The following is a 21,068-nucleotide window of genomic DNA, read 5'->3' as shown; positions in this document are numbered from 1 at the left end:
TATGATGACTAGGAATATGAAGTGCTCCCTTCCCTTTTCTTGCTTCCCTCTTCTCATCTGAGGAAGGAGAAGGGATCATTCCAGAATCTACAGTCAGAGATGGGCCTGGTATCCTCAGCAAGAACTATTAAATTGTTCACAGATGTCTGGAGGGGGTGTGTGATATCTCTTGGTTGCTGCTGGAGTTGTACCAGGAGCAGTGCTACAATTGTCCTTTCATGCAAAGTGCACAGCCTTTTCAACATCACTGTAATGTGGCAGTAACGTGGACTGTGAATGTGGAAAACAAGCCTGGTGAGCCTGCAAAGCTGTTACGATAAGGGTTGGTGCCAGGGATGGTCAGGATTCAGTTTGTTTTTAATATATGTTGTAGGGTACCTTCTGAACTTTGGCGAGATTAGTAGTGAGAGAGAAGATCCAAAATCAAGACACATACCAAGGCATGGCTAAAATAAGAGGAAAATAGTTGGAACAGCAGCAGGTGGGTGCCTGATAAAAGAACACTAATGAACTCATAGCATTTGGTCATTTACAATCTAATCTTGTCCCATTTTTCAGCCTCCAAGCAAGCAAAAGTATTGTGTTCTTCAAGGCAAGTCCCAAGTGTGTGTAGTTTTGCAAAATGGTAACATACACCACTTCCTCAATATATTAATTTCCTGGCTGGCTGCCCCCTCAAATGGCCAAAAGTTCAAGAACCTCTGGATCAAATGGTGGTAGTATGTAGAAGATAAAGTTGTAACTTACATGTTTAAACAACCTCTATGATCCTTAGTGCTAGTCAGGAAAGAGGCAATCTGTGCATGCAGAAACAGGAAAAACATAAAAGTTAACAGAACGGGGACAGTTCTGGTCTTTCAAAAGAATGTAGCTTGGCAGGCTTGTATTTGGGAATTCTGGGTCTCAGATTCTATAATTCTATGCACTTCCTGCTTTTTTGTCTGTATACTATGCTATTCACTCTTAATGAACACATTAGAAATCACAGCAACAGACATTTGTTTAAATCTCAGTCTGCCCCAGTCACATTTCAAGTGTGAGTGGTCTGATTTTTAAAATTAAAGGGGCATACTATTAATTTACTTCTGCAGCGGGTGCCCAAAGTGGATTCTGTTATTCTCCTCATGTCCATTTTATCCTTGCCACAAGTCTCTTGAGTTAGATTAGGCTGAGAGTGTGTGACTAGCCCAAGGTCACCTAGTGAGCTTCCATGGCCGAGCAAGGAATCAAAGCTAGGTCTCCCAGATCCTAGTCTGTCACTCTTAGTTGCTACAGCTCACTGGCTCTCATACTGATGAAGGGAGCTAAACTGTCCTTCCATTCCTTCACCCCCTCATAAGACGTGTCCCAGTGGAGCTCACACGTGATAAAGAAGCTCAGCTGAATATATGTGCTTGAAGGAATGGATGGGGGTGGTAAGCTATAAATGCAGGCAAGTTTAGCTAAAACAATTTACCCCAGTTTTAAATTTTTGGAGCAGACAAGTTTTATCAAAAATGTCTACTGCTCTCGTATCTAGTTGAGCCCTGAGAAAATTGCCTAGGGCCAATATGCCCCCTGCCCCTGAGGGAACAGGTCTCCCCTATTTCCTCTACCATATCTTTTTCCTCATTCCATACATGTGAAGAAGTGCAAGTCTATACAGACTATTTTGAAGCAAGGTGGGCTTCGGTTACTTCCTTAGGGGACCCCCAGCAGGCTGATGGGAATTAATTATATATTAGCAATTCATTTAATTAGTCCATGTCCCTAAGATTTGGAGGCACACCTTCTTTCTCTATGAGGGCTATCCAGCTGGGCTAGTCCACAAAGCCTTGGGGAAAGGGAGTTTCTTCATTACCATGGCCACTGACCTGTCATAGATAAGGAAATTGAATTGGTCTAAGACATTAGGCCCAAGGCAATGCTGCCACTTGTGATTGGGAATTCCCTCTGGGATATACTCTTTCAATTGCTGAAAATTTTTCTCAGACTTAATACATTTCTCATTCATGATCATGGATGTGACATTGCCCATACCTCTTATGGGCAGCTTCTTTTGCAAGTCAATAAAGACTGCTAGAAGAGAGAACATTTAGGAGAGAATACTAAGGAATATTATGTAATCTTTAATTCTTATCTTTATAACATCAGGACTCTTTAAGAGTTCACAGTGGGCTCTTGAACCCATTTCACTACTACAAATAGCGACGTGTGTAGTTTTTCTTCAGGGAGTTCCTCATTCTCAACCCAGTAATTTGGCTAATATAGTGACCATCTTTTTTCTTGGCAGTGATGTATGATTTTGTAGGAAGAATGTGTTCCCTGCAGTTTCCTGGGAATCTCTCAGGCTGCAGTCTTGTGGTTTGTAATGGAAATAGTTCTGAGTAAGCAATGATACCAATGGGCTGTAAAACCACAAAGACCCTACTATAAGAAATGCCACAGTACTGTTGAACAGCAATATGGGATTCCAGCTATCTAGTGTTGGGTCATATACCTATTTGCTGACCCTGGCAATTGTCTTCATGCAATGAATTCACCTTTCAGACTGGCATTTAGAAAGCTGGCAACTAGTCAGCACCAGTGCCACTCCTGTCACCTGACCCTCTTCCGCAGCCTTTGGGGACATCTCATTAATAGTCCAGAATGGTGCAGGTTGGCATGTCCTTTTGCTATCCATTTCTGTTAGTGTAGTGGCAACAACAAATCCTACCAGCAAGATTGCCATGGGTACGGCCATCACTCAGTTTCTTCAGCCTTGGAAAAGAGAACAGTATTAAGAATTCAAGAGCTGCCTCCATATGCAGCTAATTCAATGGATCTGTCATACTATCACTTCTTTGAAAGTGTTCTGTGATCAGGTCTGTGTATATTCCGTGATTTCATAACTGCTCCACACAAGTACAGAATGAGTGTAGAATTCACCATTCAGGAAACCTCAGTGTTCATTGTTTCTAAATATGGCTTCAAGGCTTGGTTCAAAAGTTTCTGGGCAATATTTTATAAGGTCTCACCTTCCCAGACACTGGGCGGGGGAAGGATTTTCAGAGGGCAGTATTCAGTGCCATGACATCTCCTTTCTTCTCCTCCTGACTAGTTAAAGCAGAATACATTATGCAAAACACAGAAAGATGCAACATCAATAGAACTTCACAGGATGCATAATGTGGGTTACCTTGGTGCAGAATGTTGATGGTGTTTGTTTTTATTATGATTATAATTGTATACTACCCATTCTCTAAGGAACTCAAGATAGCATTCACAGTCTACCCCCTCCAATTTTCATCTTGCAATAGCGCTGTTCAAGATAGTTCTTTTTAAAAAATGCTATTAATGTGTTGATCTCAAAGAAGAAGAAAATGTCTTTGGTAGAACCAGAACTTGTCAGACTGCCCTCCTTGTCCATATTGTATAAATGGGACAATTGTTAGTTTAATTGGCTCAGGAAAGAAAACTAACAGCATTTCTGAGCACTTTTTGCCCTAATAAGATGATTCTTGGTGCCTCTTCTTTTCCCATTCTAGACACTGTGCATCTCTATTAGTGGTTTGGTATTTCCTCCACATGCACACCTTACCTTCTCTCCTCCAAAGGTATTATTGCATCTGAGATTTTGTTTTCCTTCTTTCTACTGAAAAAAAATTCTCTGGGCATTACTAGAAACTCACAGAACAGTGGTGATCAAGAGTCACTGAGGAGAGGGAATGACTTCTAAACCACTGTAAGTGTGAAGTGTATCCTACATATCTTCACCACCTTCAGAGCATAAATATGAAAAGTTCTCAACTCACCCCAACCCACTGCATGCACCATTTCCAGCAACATGATATCATGCATTCTTCTAGGAGAGTACACTGTTGTTCTGGTGGTTCTTTGGTGAAATACTGAAGGGGGCGGTGCCATGTCAGCCTCCCACCTTTGGGGTGGGGTGGGGGTTCTCCCCACCATTGCACTTGGTTAATTTATTTCATTATTGTTTTGTATGTTGATTTTAGTATTGTTTTTTACTTGTTTTTCTTTAGTATTGATTTTAGTATTGTTGTTTTCTTGTTTTTATTGATTTTAACTTGTTCACCGCCCAGAGCCCCTGAGGATGGGCGGTATATAAATTGAAATGTAAATAAAATAAATTAAAATAAAATAAAACTAGGACTGCACTCTGATTTCTCTTGCCGTCAGAATGATGGTTCATGACCTATTTTATTTCTTCGTCTGTGTCTGTCCACCTGGAAGGGATTGGGAGAAAAAAAGCAACTGCACATAAAAGTGGAGGTTGGCAATCTTTTTTGAGAATAATTTGACAGGGATGGCACTTACTGCTGCCAGTCACCTGACTGGACTTCTTGTTCAGAAGCATTACACTTGATAACTAGAGATTATGCTGTGCAATGCCACATAATGAACACTGGAGACCACTGTCAGCATAGAACAGCCCTTCTATGTACAGACATCCAATAATTCTCTTATGTCAAGAACCTATGTATTGTATGTATTCAGAAAACTATCTGACTGAATTAGCCTGTTTGGATTCTAGCCTAGCTTTGCATGGTAGACTTTTGCTCTCTCCTGCCAGTCTACTGCAGATATTAAAGTTATATTAAATAACACATGCAACATTTGGGCTAAATAGCCAGTGTAAGAGTTTCGTTTCTGAACTTCTACTTTCTATGCTGCCTTGTACAGGATAGCCCAGGTGAGCCTGATCTTGTCAGATCTCAGAAGCTAAGCAGGGTTGGCCTTGGTCAGTAATTGGATGGGATACCTCCAACAAAGACCAGGGTTGCAGAGGCAGGCAATGGCAAACCTCCTCTGTTAGTCTCTTGCCTTGAGAACCCCATCAAGGGTTGCCATAAGTCAGCTATGACTTGAGGGCACCACACCCACACCATGGCAATAGGTTCACTCATGCCTAGAAACAAGAAGCAAGCTATTTGGATAACAAATTATATGCCTCAGTATTACAAATGAATCAGAATTGGCTCCCTCTTGACCTTGCAGGATTATAAATCTGGAAGAACAACTACCATTAATATGTTTAGAACTGGTTTGGGTGGAAAGTGGTAAACTGTCTACCAATGATATTGATTTTGCCTCATGGCAAATTCCCTTAGTTTCATCTCTCCCAAGACAACCCCCTGAAACAGCTGGATAATTCATAATAGTAAACGCTATACACAGGGCTTTTTTCTGGGAAAAGAGGTAGTGGAACTCAGTGGGTTGCCCTCGGAGAAAATGGTCACATTGCTGGTGGCTCCGCCCCCTGATCTCCAGACAGAGGGGAGTATAGATTGCCCTCCGCGAAGGACAATCTGAAGTCCCCTCTGTCTGAAGATCAGGGGGCGGGGCCACCAGCCATGTGACCATTTTCAAGAGGTTCCGGAACTCCATTCCACAGCGTTCCAGCTGGAAAAAAGCCCTGGCTATACACATTACCATAGAGTTACATCAGTACTTCATAAAGATTACTGGTGCCACCAATTAACTTATATCATTTTTGAGCTGCTTCTGATGGTCCTTTACTACTTTATTTTGTCACAAATTTATCCATGAAGCTCACAATTGGTTTTAGCCAAACTGAAGTCTCACAGTCTACTAATCAGGGTACTTATTAAAATAAAATTAGATAGACCCCATGAAGTTGAACCTGAATCCTCATGATACAGTAGTCTAACTGCTACTCCACACTGCCTATTAATGAGGCTTCTGGTTTATTTTGGAGCTAGACTTCACTTGAGTTTATCATACCTGAAATCTGCCAAAAAACCAACATTAAGATCAGCCCCATTTGTGCTAAATAATTCGTATGCTTATAACTCATATGCTAAATAATTCATAGGACATTGTCAGTGGCTCAGGTAGCCGGCTCAAGGTTGACTCAGCCTTCCATCCTTCTGAAGTCGGTAAAATGAGTACCCAGTTTCCTGGGGTAAAGTGTAGATGACTGGGGAAGGCAATGGGTCAGTAATGACTCGGTGCATGCACAGGGAACTACCTTTACCTTTTTAATTCATACCATCATTTAGTAATGGGAATCCTTTGTGAAGTGCTTGCTTCAATCAAAAATGGATTTAGTCTCTCTACTGGTTGTTACAAAAGGGAGATTAACTTGAACAAATATTTGATCAGCTTGTTAACTGGAATTAGAACTAAATATGATCAGAAAGCAAGATCTTGTTCCAGTTCTGCTGTGAAATTAAGGACTCCACTGCAAAGAGCTCAAAAAGAATCTAAGCCAAGTCAATGGTCTGGGCCCCTTGGGGAGATTAAAAAGGCCCCTCCTATGAGGGGCCTACAAAATAAAGATTTCACTGCTTTTGAATGAAACATAGAAGCAGTATGTGTCATTATGGCCTAGCACAGTTACTCTTGATTTAGAAAGCTCAGAGGAAGCCTAAGGAGCCAAGGTCAGGGGACTAGGAGGACCAGAGGGACCAGGGAGGGCTTGATGCTGCAGAGGCACCTGCTGACCATGGTCCAGCAGCGCCAGTGGCCACTGTCAGAGCCTGCAAAGGAGACCTTGCTACCGGACTCCAAGATAGCCACTTCACTGGACAGGATGCAAACCTGGGCCAATAGCCTCTCAGTACCTGCTTCCACTCCACAGAGCGGTGTCCAGCCTGGGATTGCATGCTGAGCTCTAATACTTCTTCACAGGATCCTGGACAAACACAGCACGACCTCAGGAGCCTCCACACCTGCCAGGAGGTGCAGCTGAGCCTGATTAACTCCCAGTCTATATAGGCTGAGACTTGAGAAGGCTGGATCAACTGATCCACTAGTAAAAGACCTGTGCTCCAACTCCTTGCCTGGCCTCACTTCCAGCTCCAGTGGAGCCTCCTAGGTCTCACTAGCTAAGCCTGTGGCCCTACAAGAGGACTCTGCCTGCAGATTCTGACATACTGAAATACTGATATAATAGTATATTACTATGTCAATTCCTGGGGAAAAATCTTGAAAAAGCTCACTAGAAAGATGGAATATTTAGAATATTCTGAATAAGACCTCCCTAGTATTATCTAGTTATAATACCGAACATTTTCTATATTTTGAAGCTAACACTATACTTTAGTGCTGAAGTGTGTTTGAAACAGAAGAAAGCATTCACATGTGTAAAGATGAGCAAAAACTCCAAAAACATAATTTCAGAGGGTTTATTTCTACTAAGATACATTTCTTTAACCTCTCTGGGCAGCCAGTGCAGATAGATTTTGTTTTCCATTTCAGCACTAACTGCCACTTATTACCCAGTCTGACCTCAAACTTTTCTGTTTGGGTAAGTGCATCAAACGTCTATAGTTGTATTTCCCAATGAGGGTTCCATAGGACATTGTCAGGGGTTCCACGAGAAATTGTGGAATAAACTAAATAAAATATGTGAAATACCATGAATATATATATAAAGAGGGTGGTGCAGCTGTTTACAAATACATTTTCTTGACAATAATTTAGCGGTAATTAAATTATACTCCCTGCTATCAACTTTTTCTGGCAGGTAGCCTTTTCTTAGGTAGGGGTCTCTCCATGGAAAAACGGTTGGGAAACTCTGGTCTAAAGAAATTAATGCTTTATTCCTCATGCTGCGTAGAATTGACTAATTCCGTGTTACCACCTCAATGTACAAAAACTTGAGCTCCAGGCACAAAGCCAGCTTTGCTGTGATCTCACTGCTTCATATGCGATAAGTTCGTCACCCACCTGCCAATACTGGTTTTTGATCCACTCCCTCGAGTTCCTTTGACATACTTTTCTGTACAGTGTCAGGTTGCAGTGACTGGAGTATTCTAGTTTACACTGCATGCTTCATTGAGTGCAGAAAAGCAAGAAATGAGAAAAAGGATCGTACCTGGCTTCCCAGCAGGAAGAAATTCTGACACTTATGTGCCCTAAGAAAGGCAAGATGCTCACTGTCACCACAGGCACCATGAAGAATAAAAAATGCTGAATTCCAAAACAATGACACTGTTTTGGGATGTAAAGCTGCATCTGTACATCATTGGATATTGTATGCTGGTTGTACTGTAGCAATAATCTGCAACTGGATTGGCTTGTCAACACAGGAAAATCCAGTTGTGAAATATTACTAAGGCACACCAATAGCACAATATCCAGTCATGTTTAGCTGTAGCCCAAGTGTAATCAGAAACTGACACACAATGAGAATCCAGATTACTTTAAACACATGCAGTAATATTTCCAGTGGTGCATACCACATAACAAAAAGCCATGTTATGAAAAGAATCTTAAGATTCAGAGTTGACTGAAGCTGAATCCCACGAAGACAGAGGTCCTGTACTTGGGCCGTGGGTCGACCATTGATTTGGGGATCTAGCTCCCGACCTTTGACGAGGCACCACTTGTGCCCATTCCATCAGTCAACAGTCTTGGAGTGACACTGGACTTCACTTTATCAATGGAGGCCCAGGTTGTGGCAGCTACCTGGTCTGCTTCTTTCATCTTCGAGAAGCCTGGCAGCTTGCCACCTACCTTTCAACCTATCATCTAACGACAGTGATCCATGTAAAGGTCACCTCCAGATTGGACTACTGTAACTCGCTTTATGCAGGGCTTCCCTTGAGTTTGACCCGGAAATTACAGCGAGTCCAGAATGCTGCTGCACATGTCCTGATGGGCACACCATACAGGGCACGTTACTCCAATCTTGCAGCTACATTGGCTTCCTGTAGAGTTCTGGTTAAAACCAAAAACTTGAACCTGATCCAGAACTCTACAGGAGTCACTCCTGATCGGACTGAGACCAGCATTCCTGAGGGACCGCCTCTTCCCGTATGAACCCCAGAGAGTGCTTAGATCGGCAGATAAACACTTACTGGTGGTCCCTGGCCCCAGGGAGGCTCGACTGGTCTCGACCAGGGCCAGAGCTTTCTTGGTCCTGGCCCCAATCTGGTGGCACTCTGTTAGAGGATACACACGCCTGCCAAGACCTTGTATCTTTTCGGTGGGGCTGCAAGACAGAGATGTTCTGCCAGGCATATGGCTGAGGCCAGTCCTAGGTCCATCAAATAAGCCTCCCTACAGGTCTCCCATCAGTGGGAGGTGGGGGTGGGCTATATAGACATCTGCCCCTCCCCACGTGAAGTCACAGTAGGATGATACCAACTTGCACCCCCCCCCTTTCTCCTCTGTTTATGGTTGGTAGGGAAGAATTAAGTGGGCTTCCATCTTGGGAACTGAAACCTATGTTTATTTGATAACTCTGATTTTACTGTGTTTAAATGTTTTTATCTTTTACATTTATATGTATTGCTATAATCTGCCCTGAGCTCGCTTGCGGGGAGGGCAGGCTAGAAATTAAATAAATAATAATAATCTTGTATTAATTTAGGAAGGGAATGGAAAATTTAGTATCCATGCTGCACTGAAAACTGAAGCATCATGCTTTTTTCTTTTGTTTGACAGTTAGGTCTGGCCCATGGCTTAAAAATTAGATTTATCTTAAATGGGGGGAATGATATGCCTCACAGTTACATCTTGTTTACACAAAAGCAAAATATTTTCTTAGGATTCCGTGGCCTGCTGCTTCTGCTGCTGGGTCTTAGAATGGAGAATGGGCTGGTGTGTGCTGGCCAAACCCAAAGCCCTGTGGCTGCTGTTTGTTGCATGATGTGAAAAGTATTGGGCGGCGTGCTCTTCAGTGTTGGGTGCCTCTTTGCTCTTCCCTTCATGCTTGCGGCTGGAAACTTCCTGGCTCTTCTCTGTGTGTCTGGAAGCCTCGGTTGTCATCACACTAGTCTCTGCTGTGTTACTCACCTGTGAAAATAACAGGTTCTGGTGTATTACAAAAATGGATTCAGGGTGAAAATAACAAGGAAATAACAAGGGATTTGAATAGGCATTCTCAGGCATAATTTTTAAAGGCTGAAAATGCAAGTTCATTTAAAGTGTGACACGTGTCTTCCTTCTCAGACACACTATACTGGAATGGCTGGAGTATTAATGGGCCAAGAATATGGGGTGGAGGAGAGAATGGGAGCTACCAATGGGCATGCCATTCGTTTTTACTAAAAGGCAATATTTTTTAATTCATGAAGAAGTTCATACATTTTCATACAACACTGGAAGGGTGTTCCTGACTGTGATCTAAAATTGCAAGGGGGAAAAAACCTTCGCCTTCTGCTTTAGATACAGGCCCTTTTTACACAGCCTGTGTAAACCTTTTTGGTTGATGGTTCCTAGTGGATATTTTGTGCCATTTCAGACACAATCAGTTTGGCTGCCATGTGCTAATGGATTTTTGTTTACCTTTTCGGATAAAGCTGCATATGTTCTGCTTGTAATGCAGGACTGAACCTTTTGCAGAGGGGGACCTTTTTTCCTGTTTTCAAATTTTTGGTGTGCTTCCCATTCATTGCAGAGTACTGTTTGAAATGTCCATAGCACTTTGACAGTGCTATCTTTTTCATTTTCCTGCCCAATTCCAGTGCATTCTTTTTTAAAACATATATAGATTAGTGCTATAGCATTGTAACAATAGGTATAGCAGGTTCTCTGAATTCTGAGTTTTCATTTTTAAAAAAATGTAAGTTTCTAACCCTTTCTGTAGCAGATATATGTCTTTTTCCTTCTATCTCTGCAACGAAAGGGGCTAGAGACTTTACTTTTTTTTTAAAACTAAGCTAGGAATTCAGAGAACCTGCTACATGTATTGTTTCGGTGTTATAGTGCTATAACAATATTTTTGTGCCTATTCTTTAAAATGCAAAAGCCTTGGTAGTCAAGGGGAGGGGTGGAGATAACCATTTCTGGTGACAGAAAAAGTGGTGTTGCTTGAAATGGCCACAGTGATTCACATACAGTTCATCAATGGATGTAAATGCTGTTTGAAACTGTGGCGTCCACATCACTTTACATGAAGTTGGGGCAGCAATAGACAGCAACTGGGTTAAAATGGAAATGTGAAAGGGGCCATGGTTGGGTTATAACTGAGTTAACCAAACAGGTCTGCCAGGATCATGTGTAATTTACATCTAAGATGATAATTTCAGATGGTTCAAATGCTTTTTAGTATCCCAACATCCTTTCTCACTTGCTAGAGCAGAATTTGGCAAAGAGGCATTATATTTTCCCAATTTTCTGCACACTAGCCTAACGCAGAGACCCAGTTCTCCACCTACTAACTTTGCACCTTGCTTTAATGGGCATGCAAGAAGGAATCTCTCAGAATTTCCAGTCAGAGGATCAGGCTGAACCAGTGTCCACAGAACAGAAAAAGGTTCATCACCAAGTGAGCTTGAAGAGGGGGCGAGGAGCCCTACCTTCTGGCTGCTGTTAGAATGGTACCAGGAACAATTGCCACAGAAGTCCTTGTGGTATGTGTAGTGTATAGCTGCTTCAACATAAGGGAAATGCAGGAAACTGTACGGCAATTGGATATGGAAAGCCAGCTTGCTGCACCTGTGAAGTCCAAGAGCCATGGAAGACAAGAAGGATACAGAACTCATGTCAGGATCCGTTCACATCAGGAATGAATTTGACTTGATCTGAATTGGCTTTCTGTTTTCATTAAAGTCAGAAAAGCCCAAGGGGGGAAATACTGCTTAGTAAGGGCAGTGATTTTGTTGGACAGTTCCAAAGTGACGTAGAAACACATTAACCTTTTGGACCATCAATTTAAGCTGCTCTGGTTCTCAGTCTTTAAGCAGCCCCAGTGTGTGCTGCATAATGTAACAGAGAGACCATACCATCTCCACATTTCCCCCCAGATGTTTTCTCAAACAGCCAAAGTTCAAGGCCCTTTGGTGCAAATGATGTTGGGAAAGAAAGCAACAACTTTACACAATCCTCAAATTCTTAGTGTAGGGCAGCACGATGGAAATAAGCTATGCAGTCCACTGGAGAAGGAAAATACTATCCTTGAGTCAATAGCCTAGCAAAATGTCAGGACAGAGATCAGAGCCTTAGGTTGACAGTTTAGATCCTATATTGAGGAATCCAGGATCCAGTTCCCACCATGTGGTATATAATCCTCATACTTCACTTTCTCCTTTCTCTGTATTCATGCTGTGTAATTCACTTTTCAGATAAACTATTTTTAAGCAAGTACAGATTTACTCAAATCCTTGAAGAGCCACCTTGTCCTTCTGAGTGACAGGCATTTGCGACCCTACAAATTACCTTGCAAATTAGCCTGATTAATTCATGATCCATTAAGGAGAGACAGAAACAGTCCTTCTCCATGTCCTTGATATAAAGACAGTAGGGAACATTAGTTTAATTACTGGCCTGTCATAGATCAGGAAGTCATCCTTGTCCCCATTTAGAATTGGCCAGACATCGGGTTCTAATATCTCCTGCTGGTAAACAGGAATTCCCTCTGGAGCATGCCGCTTGAGCTCCCAGTACATTGCTCGGGAAAGAGGAGTCTTCTCATTCACAATTATGAAGCTTACATTGGCCATCCCTTCATGGAACAGCTTCTTCCGCAAGCTGCCAAGACTGGTAGTAGGAAGCAGAAACAAAATTTAGGAAATAAAAGTACTCACCCCTCTCTCTGCGTACATATCCAGGATATGAGTCTGCGCAGGCTGGTTCGTAAGCAGCAATCTGGCAGAAAAGGCTTACCTTCATTTTCTACCAACTGAGTTGTCAGTGACAGTGTATGATTCTGCCGAGCTCTAGTCTTATCCAATATTAGACATCGATTATGCATAAAATCTAATTCAGGAAGAAAACTGCATAAATCTTGTATATGGATATCTGGCCTACTGTAGCTAATGTTTGTTTACAGCAGCAGATCTGGAGTTCATTACACTTTTTCAGATGTTCTAAGATCATATCCTGCTTTCCCCCAGAATTTCCAAGCACGTAAGAGAACCATATGTACAGTCTCTAGTATATGCACAATCTTTATGTTTGTGTTTCAGTGTGGGTAGTTTGAGGGCAGGGCTGCCCAAGAATTTGGGGCAGCCTGGGCTAGGGTACCCTCCATGTTGCATGGGAGGTAGAAAGCCTATCAGAGCCAGGCAAGGCGAGGCTTGGTGGAAGGAAGGAAGAAGTGCCCTGCCCTACGGAAGGAGAGAAAGAAGGAGCTGGTTCTGTACCAGCTGCCCTCCGGAGCTGGGGGTACTTCCTGGAGCAGACCCCCCCAATGCTGTGGATAGTTGGGCTAGTTGGTGCATCTCCATCTCCTGATCTCTCCCCCACCCAAGGTCACCACCTTTGCCATCTCCTGCTGGTTGCCAGGCCATGCCTGGTAACCATACCTCTGTCACTCCAGACAATCACTTAGGGCCCCCTGGCGGATGGACTGGCCCTGTTTGGGGAAGAAGCTTGCTGCCATTATTCTACCCTCCCCTTAATTCTCTGATATTTTCCTTTAGAACTCAGTGGCTCAGGAGCCATATGTGGCTCTTTGACATGCCATTTATGGCTCTTCTGAGCATTGTTCCCCAGTTTGGTACTTTCTCCACGTTTCAGGAAAGAGGACAAGGCCTTTGTCTGGTAGGTTTGTGGTTGGCCTTTGGTCCCCACCTTGCAATAGCCACAACTGGAGGAATAGGTAAACTGTGAGCCTCCCTGGGGTGCAGTCCTCATGCCAGAATGGAAGTAAATGTTGGCATTTTACTTGATGGCAATTGTGAATTTGTTTCTCCACAAGTCATGGAGTGAGTATCACTGCCTTAGAATGTATGAAAACAGCTATGGAGGGCTTATTTAATATTTTAAGGCAGACAGTCTAATCTTTTCTAATCCAAATGTATGATTAGGTTCACCATGATGTTATGTATCTGATGCTGTATTATTGCACACAGAGATAGATAGGCAATCTTCTCCAAGTAGTTAACTCACCTGGCAGCTTGCTTGAGACAGAACTGTCAGCTGGCTTTTAACAGTGCCACTACTATCACCTGGCCCTCCATCCCATCCATTGGGACTGTCCCATTGATCTTCCAGAGTGGTGCATGTTGGCATATTTGGCTCCTGTTCTCAGCTACTTCTGCCAGTGTGGCAGTAATCACCAATCCTACCAGCAAGGTTGTTGTGGTTAGGGTAGAACAGCCCATCTTTGCTGCCTTCCTTCAGCCTAGGATAAATAGAATGACATTAAGAATACATGACACTCTGCCTTTTGCAAGTCAGACTTAGGCAGCAATCCTCAGCAGATTTACTTCTGAGTAAACACAGTTCGATTCATGCTTTAAAAATCCATATTTTCTGGAATCTTGTTTCTGAAACTGGTTGATGAACAACGGATGCTTTAGGCGTATTTACACAGCAGCTACCCATGTCTGAGTTTCCTTATGTCATACTCTGGCTATCGAAGGCTCCGATATACTAGAGATCTATATGGCATAAAAGTACTTTTATGTCTTCCCTGCAGAACAAATATGAACTCCTGGAGGATGGCATTTGCAGCAGAAAGATCGTGCAAAGGAATACATTAATTCCCTTGCTCCACAGCAGCCTTAATCCAAATTGTCCCCTCATGGATCCCTTGAATCATGTGTAAATTAATTTTGAGTCAACATTCCCTTCAGCTCTTCCCTTCTAGTAGCATACTGATATAACTAGCTGTGGCAACTCAGCATGTATTGGATGGGGGTGATACTTCTGAGACGGCTGCCCAAATCTCACACTCTGGCTTCTCCTTTATTTCTTTAAACACCCCTCAGCCACTCACAATCAGTAAAAAGGGGTGGCACAAGCTTTATCTAACTGGTTGATAGTGTGTAAATTTTCTGTTCACTAAAGTGCTCTTATCGGTGACTCTAAAAGAATAATATGGTACTTAATACTCTTTCACACAGTTATTTTGACTCGACAGAGAAGACAAAGATGGAAGCAAACAACAAACATTTATTTACAGAAAATAAAGAGAAACCAAGTAAGGTTTAATGTGGAATAATCGGTATAACTAGCTCTCAACTGCACTCCCCAGAGGTTATACGTTTTCCTCACTGTTAGTTAATACATTGAACTGAGCCTTAGTTAAATGAACACTGAGGGGAGATTTAATTCCCTTATTTCCAGACATGGCTCCTCAGTGTTCCAAGTGGCAGCGGGACAGGGGAGCTGCTTGGCCTTAAAGGTAGCTCTTCCTGCTCTGCTGATGGAGCGCCTGCCCGGGAAAGGAAGCTGACCTGTGCCTGGAAGAATGATTTGTGATGGCTGCTGCCGCTGGCTTCCTCAGGCTCTTCAGCCAGCAAGGGGAGCCTGAAGCTGGCAGGCAGCTAGCAGTGGCAGAAGGAGCTGCTGAGACTGCTGCCACCACTGCAGCTGCTAGTCAACCATCCATTCTCACAGAGAGGGGAAGGAGACTCTGACTACACTTCCCAGGTAAACTTGCACAAACCCACTGCGTGTAGGGCGTCTCATGTAGTTTGGCTCTTTTGCTTTTAGAACAGAAAATGATCTTGCTTTTTAAAAATGACAGCTAATGAGAGATAGTGTCCCCATATTTGTAGTTCCCCAAATTCCACCCTCCTGGCTTGTCCAGTTCTGTTTACCAAAAATCCCCCAAGGTCATTTTTGTAAGAATACTATCACCTGTGATATGATCCTGAAAACAATCCCTCGTTAGCTAATATGATCATGAGTACGGCAGGTTGCTCTAAAGGGGATAATGCCAAAGCTTAAAGGAGGTGGTGGGTAACTAACTAAGGAAGTTATAATCTATTTAAGGAAGGCATTCAGTATAAGTAGGTGAAATCTTATGCGTTAAAAATTATTAAATACAATCCTGATACTATTTATTTATACTTTTATAGTCAGCCTTTCTTACTAGGATTCAAGGTCAATATAACCAACAGCTGGGAAAGTGTGGATTGTGAAAGATTGAAACAATTCATACACAGTAAAATACACTAAGTTCCCAGGCTTGGTGTCAACGTTCTGAACATTTTTGTTGGTTGTGAGGAAATTACTGGTTTTGCAATAGTTGCTTTGAAATCCCACCTGAAAATGCAACAGCCACATCGAGTGAAAAGGGCTGCCTACACTTATGTGTTTAACCCTTCCCCCAAGGAAGCTGCTATTAACCCCACATAGGGAAAAATACAGACATTGTACAGATCCCTTTAATTTCTTTTTTTGTTTGCTGCTGGGTTGCACTGGATAGGGTTGCCAGCAGTCCTGGAAGAAAATGTCCTGTGTCTTTCTAGAGGCATAACATGCGGAAATAGTCAGTTGGTGTAGTGGTTAAGAGCGTGGGACTCTAATCTGGAGAGCCGGGTTTGATTCCCCACTCCACCACTTGAAGCCAGCTGGGTGACCTTAGGCTAGTCACGGCTCTCTGGAGCTCTTTCAGCCTCACCCACCACACAGGGTGATTGTTGTGGGGATAATAATGACATACTTTGTAAACCGCTCTGAGTGGGCATAAAGTTGTCCTGAAGGGTGGTATATAAATCGAATGTTATTAATTATTATTATTATTGGAAATGTTCATGGCATACCATTAAGCCTCTTTCAAACAGACAGGACTTTTTTTTTCATCAGGCAGCTGCAAACTGACTGTGGAAGGAATTAAGTTCCTTATTCCCTTACTCTCCTAGCTCTGATAAAAATTTGAACCCACCTTAACAGCTTTAAAGTGTAAAAAGTGTTGGAAGATCTGCTTATGTATCTTCCATGTGTGTCATCATCATCTGTTTCTGCCCACAGTCCAATCTAAGGCTATTACACTTCAGAGGCAGCATGTGGGAACATATTATATTAAACCCCCCTAAGCCTCCAACAATGCTACTAGGCATATGGGGAAAGTCCCTCCATCATCTGTATAAAGTTTTGGAAAATTACAGAAATTCTTTTGCTGTTACTGAACGCCCTGCCCACGCTAGCCTTAGGTGGGCAATCCTAAGCAGACCTATATAGGATTAGATTCTATTTTAAACAGGGTTTACTCTTATAGCTCTTAGGACTGCAGCCATGGACATTTTCACATCTAACACAAAAAGTTAAAATCATACTCTCACATGACTAAAAAAATGCAGAACTGGAAATTAAAGAGAATAAACACATTAAGTGCCCCTTCTGGAATTTGCTGACTATCACAAAACACACAGTTCCATGTATACTTCACTTTGAGAAAGAAATAAAAGATCCTGGCTGGTCTTCTCATACTCATACTGGAAAAGGATTTAAATAAACCTGGTTGTTGTTTCAGGGTTGTTGTTGCTGCAGTGGTATTTTAATATGTTCCAGTTGTAGGAATATGCACTGATTTTGAGCCATCATGCGCTCCTGCATAAACACTGCTCACTTTAACATATCCCTCCAAACTGATTTTGATTGTCTTATTCTGCTCCTTCATCTCTAGAAAATAATTCTGGATTAATTTTTTATAGGCTAGCTTCACGCATGGTGAGATAGGAAGTCCAAATACAAAAAAATTACAGCCATGAGTGGGGAAAAATGTATTTTGGCACAATCTGGTAACTGTAGCATACAGAGGCTAATTATGTAAAAATATTTATTTATTTATGTTATTTATAGTCTGCCTTTCTCACTGAGACTCAAGGCAGATTGCACAATGTAAGTCAATACAGGCAATATAAAAAACATTTCATTAAACATGGTATACTGGGACCAAAATAGACAAACAGACAATTTTGTTTAGGAACTACCAACTTCACAAATGGATTTAGGAAGTCAAATTTAAGAATGGAACATAAATTCAGTACTAAATAAAACTTTATATATTGCATCTGCATGGCTCATCTCCCACTAAAACTTGTTATGAAGCATTTGTAGGTGTGACTGGTTGAATCTGCTGTCTCCCAATGCCTAGAATTAGACAGAGCCCCGGTACATCTTGCAAATGAAAGAAAAGCAACTCCTTAACTAGGTAAGAGAATCTGTGAACAAATCCATGCAAGCCAATTAAGAGATGCTTAGTGTGTGGAAATGGGCAACTGAAGATTTTCATACCATAAAGGTAAATAATATCACCTGCTAAATAACATCCCATTCAGCTTCTGTTAAAAGGACAGGGCATTTTTCTCAAGGAATCTGGCAAACCTAAAACTAGTCCAATCAAACCTTACTGGCCATATGCCGCGGGAATCCAACAAGACTTCAGCCTAGGGAGCAATTGTGATTGCTCACTTCCCTTCTCCCCTCCCTTTGATCTCTTACTCCCTTGTGACAAATCTCACTACTAGAAAACTTGACCACTTGCAGAATCTGGCCTTGATAATTTTCACACAGAATTCCAGATAAGGTGATACTCTGCCTTTTCCTGGTGATTCCAGTTGTTCTATGCTGTCCTTTGAGGGAATTCGAATTTCTCTGTTCTTCTGGCCCCTGGCTGGCCCCAGCATGCTTTATCTCCCATTCCAGTCTTCTCCACCCAAAAGGGGCTGGGACAGGATATGTGTGTTGAGCTCTCAGTTACCCAACCGGATGTCCCTGAAGAATCACATAGCAGAATACATGGTGCTTACCACTGCCAGTCACCCAGCAGTGCTTGTTTACTCAGAGACAGCAAGTGAAGCAGCTTGAAGAGATATCTTTCAGTGTTAGACAATCAACACTGGGAGAGCATTCCCCTCTTCCAGGGCACTAGCAAGCTGCCTGACAGTTTCCAGTTACATCCAAGAATACATTATTGGCACAGCACTGAACTACCCCATCACGAGACAAAGGGAAGCAAGCACATTGAGAAGCAGGTTCCACAGGGTGTATCATGTTCTTGCATTCAAGCTCCATCTCTTCAATTTGTTGTCATGTTGCAATAGGTACAAAACAGCCAATATCAACCCTGCATGACAAAATATTCAAGGATTAAGTCTATAGGAAATAAAGTTCCTTTGTGTCTCCCATTCTGGCATGAACTTCCTAAGCTTTTATCTTCAAAATGTCCAAAGGAATAGATGGAATAATAAACTATTCTCATTAAAGCAATTGCAGGATTTCTTTTGCTATGCTACTGCCACTACTAAGATACAATTGCACTGCTCAATTGAAATTGAAACTAGGGTTCTACACAGAACTTAATGCAGTACCATATTCCCTTTAAAATTAAATATCCTACTATATATTTACTCAGAGGTAACAAACAATGCTGCTTTTTAAAGCCATTTTCCTCATGTTGTTTTGTTTTATAGACTTAATTACTTCCTATTCTTTATTGAGGCTTCAGTATTCATGATTTGATAACAAACAGTTGTAGAGAGTCTACAATGCAATATTAAATAGTTATGTTATTCTAAGCCCATTGACTTCAACTGACTTAGAATAGTGTAACTCTGTTACTCTAAGTCCTGCTTTACAAAGCTATTGGTCATTTAAAATTGTTATTTTTATTATCTTAATAGCAACATCACAAATTACAATAATAATAAATATAAAGTTAGCAATGTTTTCGACTGCAGAGTGAAAACTATACTTAGCTCTATTCCTCCAGAACATGAATGCAATCCATGAGAGAACAGAAGACAATTATGCCACAATTAGAAGGGAAAAAACAAAATGTAAAGGGACAGAAACCATGAGAATCTTCAGTAGTAGTTTGACTGTCTGTATGGGTCAGCCTTTCACTGCAATTGCATGTTAAGTTAAAAAATCACCACGAGCCAGGTCTGGGGAAAAAAGGGAGATTAAATGTGCTTCCACACATGCACATTTCTCCATGTGGGTAGCAGAAAACTTCTTTTGATCCAGTTGAGGAGGGGTGCTATGGGTGAAGTTGCCTCATTGAAGCTCTGCCTCCATGTTTAGAACAGAAAGCAGAACTAAGTCTCTAAAATGGAGCTAAGGTATGTGTTTCCTCCCCCACTCCCTTTTTTAGCCCCTGGCTTTTTTTTCCTTCTCAGGTGAGCTGTCCGCACCCTCTCCTATGTGTGATCACGGCTTGTGAGCATGGAATCTACACACATAGGAAGTTATGCTTGTAGGCTCCATACTTGTGATCAGGAGTGTTAAAAAAAACAGTGTTGCTGATCTCAGAATGCTTCTCTCCCCCTCTTTTTGTACCTATTATTTTTATTTCTCTTTATTAAAATCTGGAATGTTTTAGTATAATGTATGTGTAGATTTAATAAAGTCTAAAATCCTGCATTTAATTAAATGGAGGGGGGCCTGTGTTTTTCTTGGGATTTTAAAAAAATACCTAACAGTGTAACAGCAGTGATATTAGCAGCCACGCTATTCGCCTGCCCGCCACCAAGATAACAGAGTCTAGGGTCACCTTAAGACTGTGCCATAGCTTTCCTGAGCCAGAGAGCCCACCTTGACCATAGCACGCATCCGGCGAAACGCGTCTTTTCCCTTTGAAGCACGAGGAATATGGCTCTAGCACATTCCTCTGCTACGTAAGCCCAAGGCTTGCAACAATCGGCTCTGCACGCCTGCTACGTGCGTTCCCCAAGAACCATCAGGTCACCACCCCTCCCCCCGCATATCTGACTGGGTGCCCTGAAGCCCCTCCTTCAGATTCAAGCCAGAGGCGGGAGGAGGAGTTCTGCCGCCTGCTTACTGCAGCCGATGTTAATAATCACGAGGAATCCGAGGCAAAGAGAAATTCTGGGCACACGCAAACGGCCTGAGGCAAGTTATGACGGGGAAAACAACGGTGTGTGTGCGTGTGTAATTTGCTAGGCAGCGACCCACGAGGCGGGCAGGAGGCCCAGAACAAGGGAGAGCAAAAGTATGATAATACTAAGCTCACGGACTACATTTCCCAACAGCCTCTGCCCGTCGACAGTGACCTTCAAAAACAGAGCTTCCTTTATTCGGGGATAGGAAATAAGGATGAAAGGGGGGAAAGTGGGATCGGGAGTGTTTGGAAGAGTTCGAGTAAAAAAAGCATTTCCATCACCAGATTGCAATCAAAATGTAACCTGTCGCGACCGACTGTATTAGGAAAGTCCTGGGACAGGATTTGGGACACTACTGAACCTGACTGCAAATACACTGCTAAAACGTTTACTTAAAGCCCCCTTGGAGACTGCAAGCTACTCGTGCTCATTTAACAACTGGTTGTTGTTAGATCGGTATCTTTAACCGTTTTCAGACAACATATCTAGATAAAAGCCAGTGCGCGTAAAGGGAAAGTGGGAAGGAACATCCTTGTCTGCACAGAGCCTAAGAGCGCAGATGCAGAGGAGTTAGCCATGTCAGTCTGTGGT

General features: G+C 42.3%; 1 protein-coding gene across 1 annotated transcript; it reads right to left on the bottom strand.

The window, feature by feature from the left end:
• Positions 1-7,119: 7,119 nt before the first annotated feature.
• Positions 7,120-20,209, bottom strand: LOC129330985 (selenoprotein Pb-like). The gene is made up of 6 exons (XM_054981290.1): positions 20,129-20,209; positions 18,173-18,700; positions 13,789-14,023; positions 12,223-12,435; positions 11,256-11,394; positions 7,120-9,750 (listed from the first exon to the last, which is right to left on the bottom strand). The coding sequence occupies exons 3-6, from the start codon at positions 14,001-14,003 to the stop codon at positions 9,499-9,501; spliced, it is 819 nt and encodes a 272-aa protein (XP_054837265.1). The 5' UTR covers positions 14,004-14,023; positions 18,173-18,700; positions 20,129-20,209; the 3' UTR covers positions 7,120-9,498.
• Between the last annotated feature and the right edge of the window lie 859 nt (positions 20,210-21,068).

The sequence above is a fragment of the Eublepharis macularius genome, chromosome 5 (genome assembly GCF_028583425.1).
Source record: "Eublepharis macularius isolate TG4126 chromosome 5, MPM_Emac_v1.0, whole genome shotgun sequence".
NCBI classification, from domain to species: Eukaryota; Metazoa; Chordata; class Lepidosauria; order Squamata; family Eublepharidae; genus Eublepharis; species Eublepharis macularius.
The sequence above is the reverse complement of the archived record's forward strand: the minus strand, read 5'-3'. Positions and strand labels throughout refer to the sequence as shown.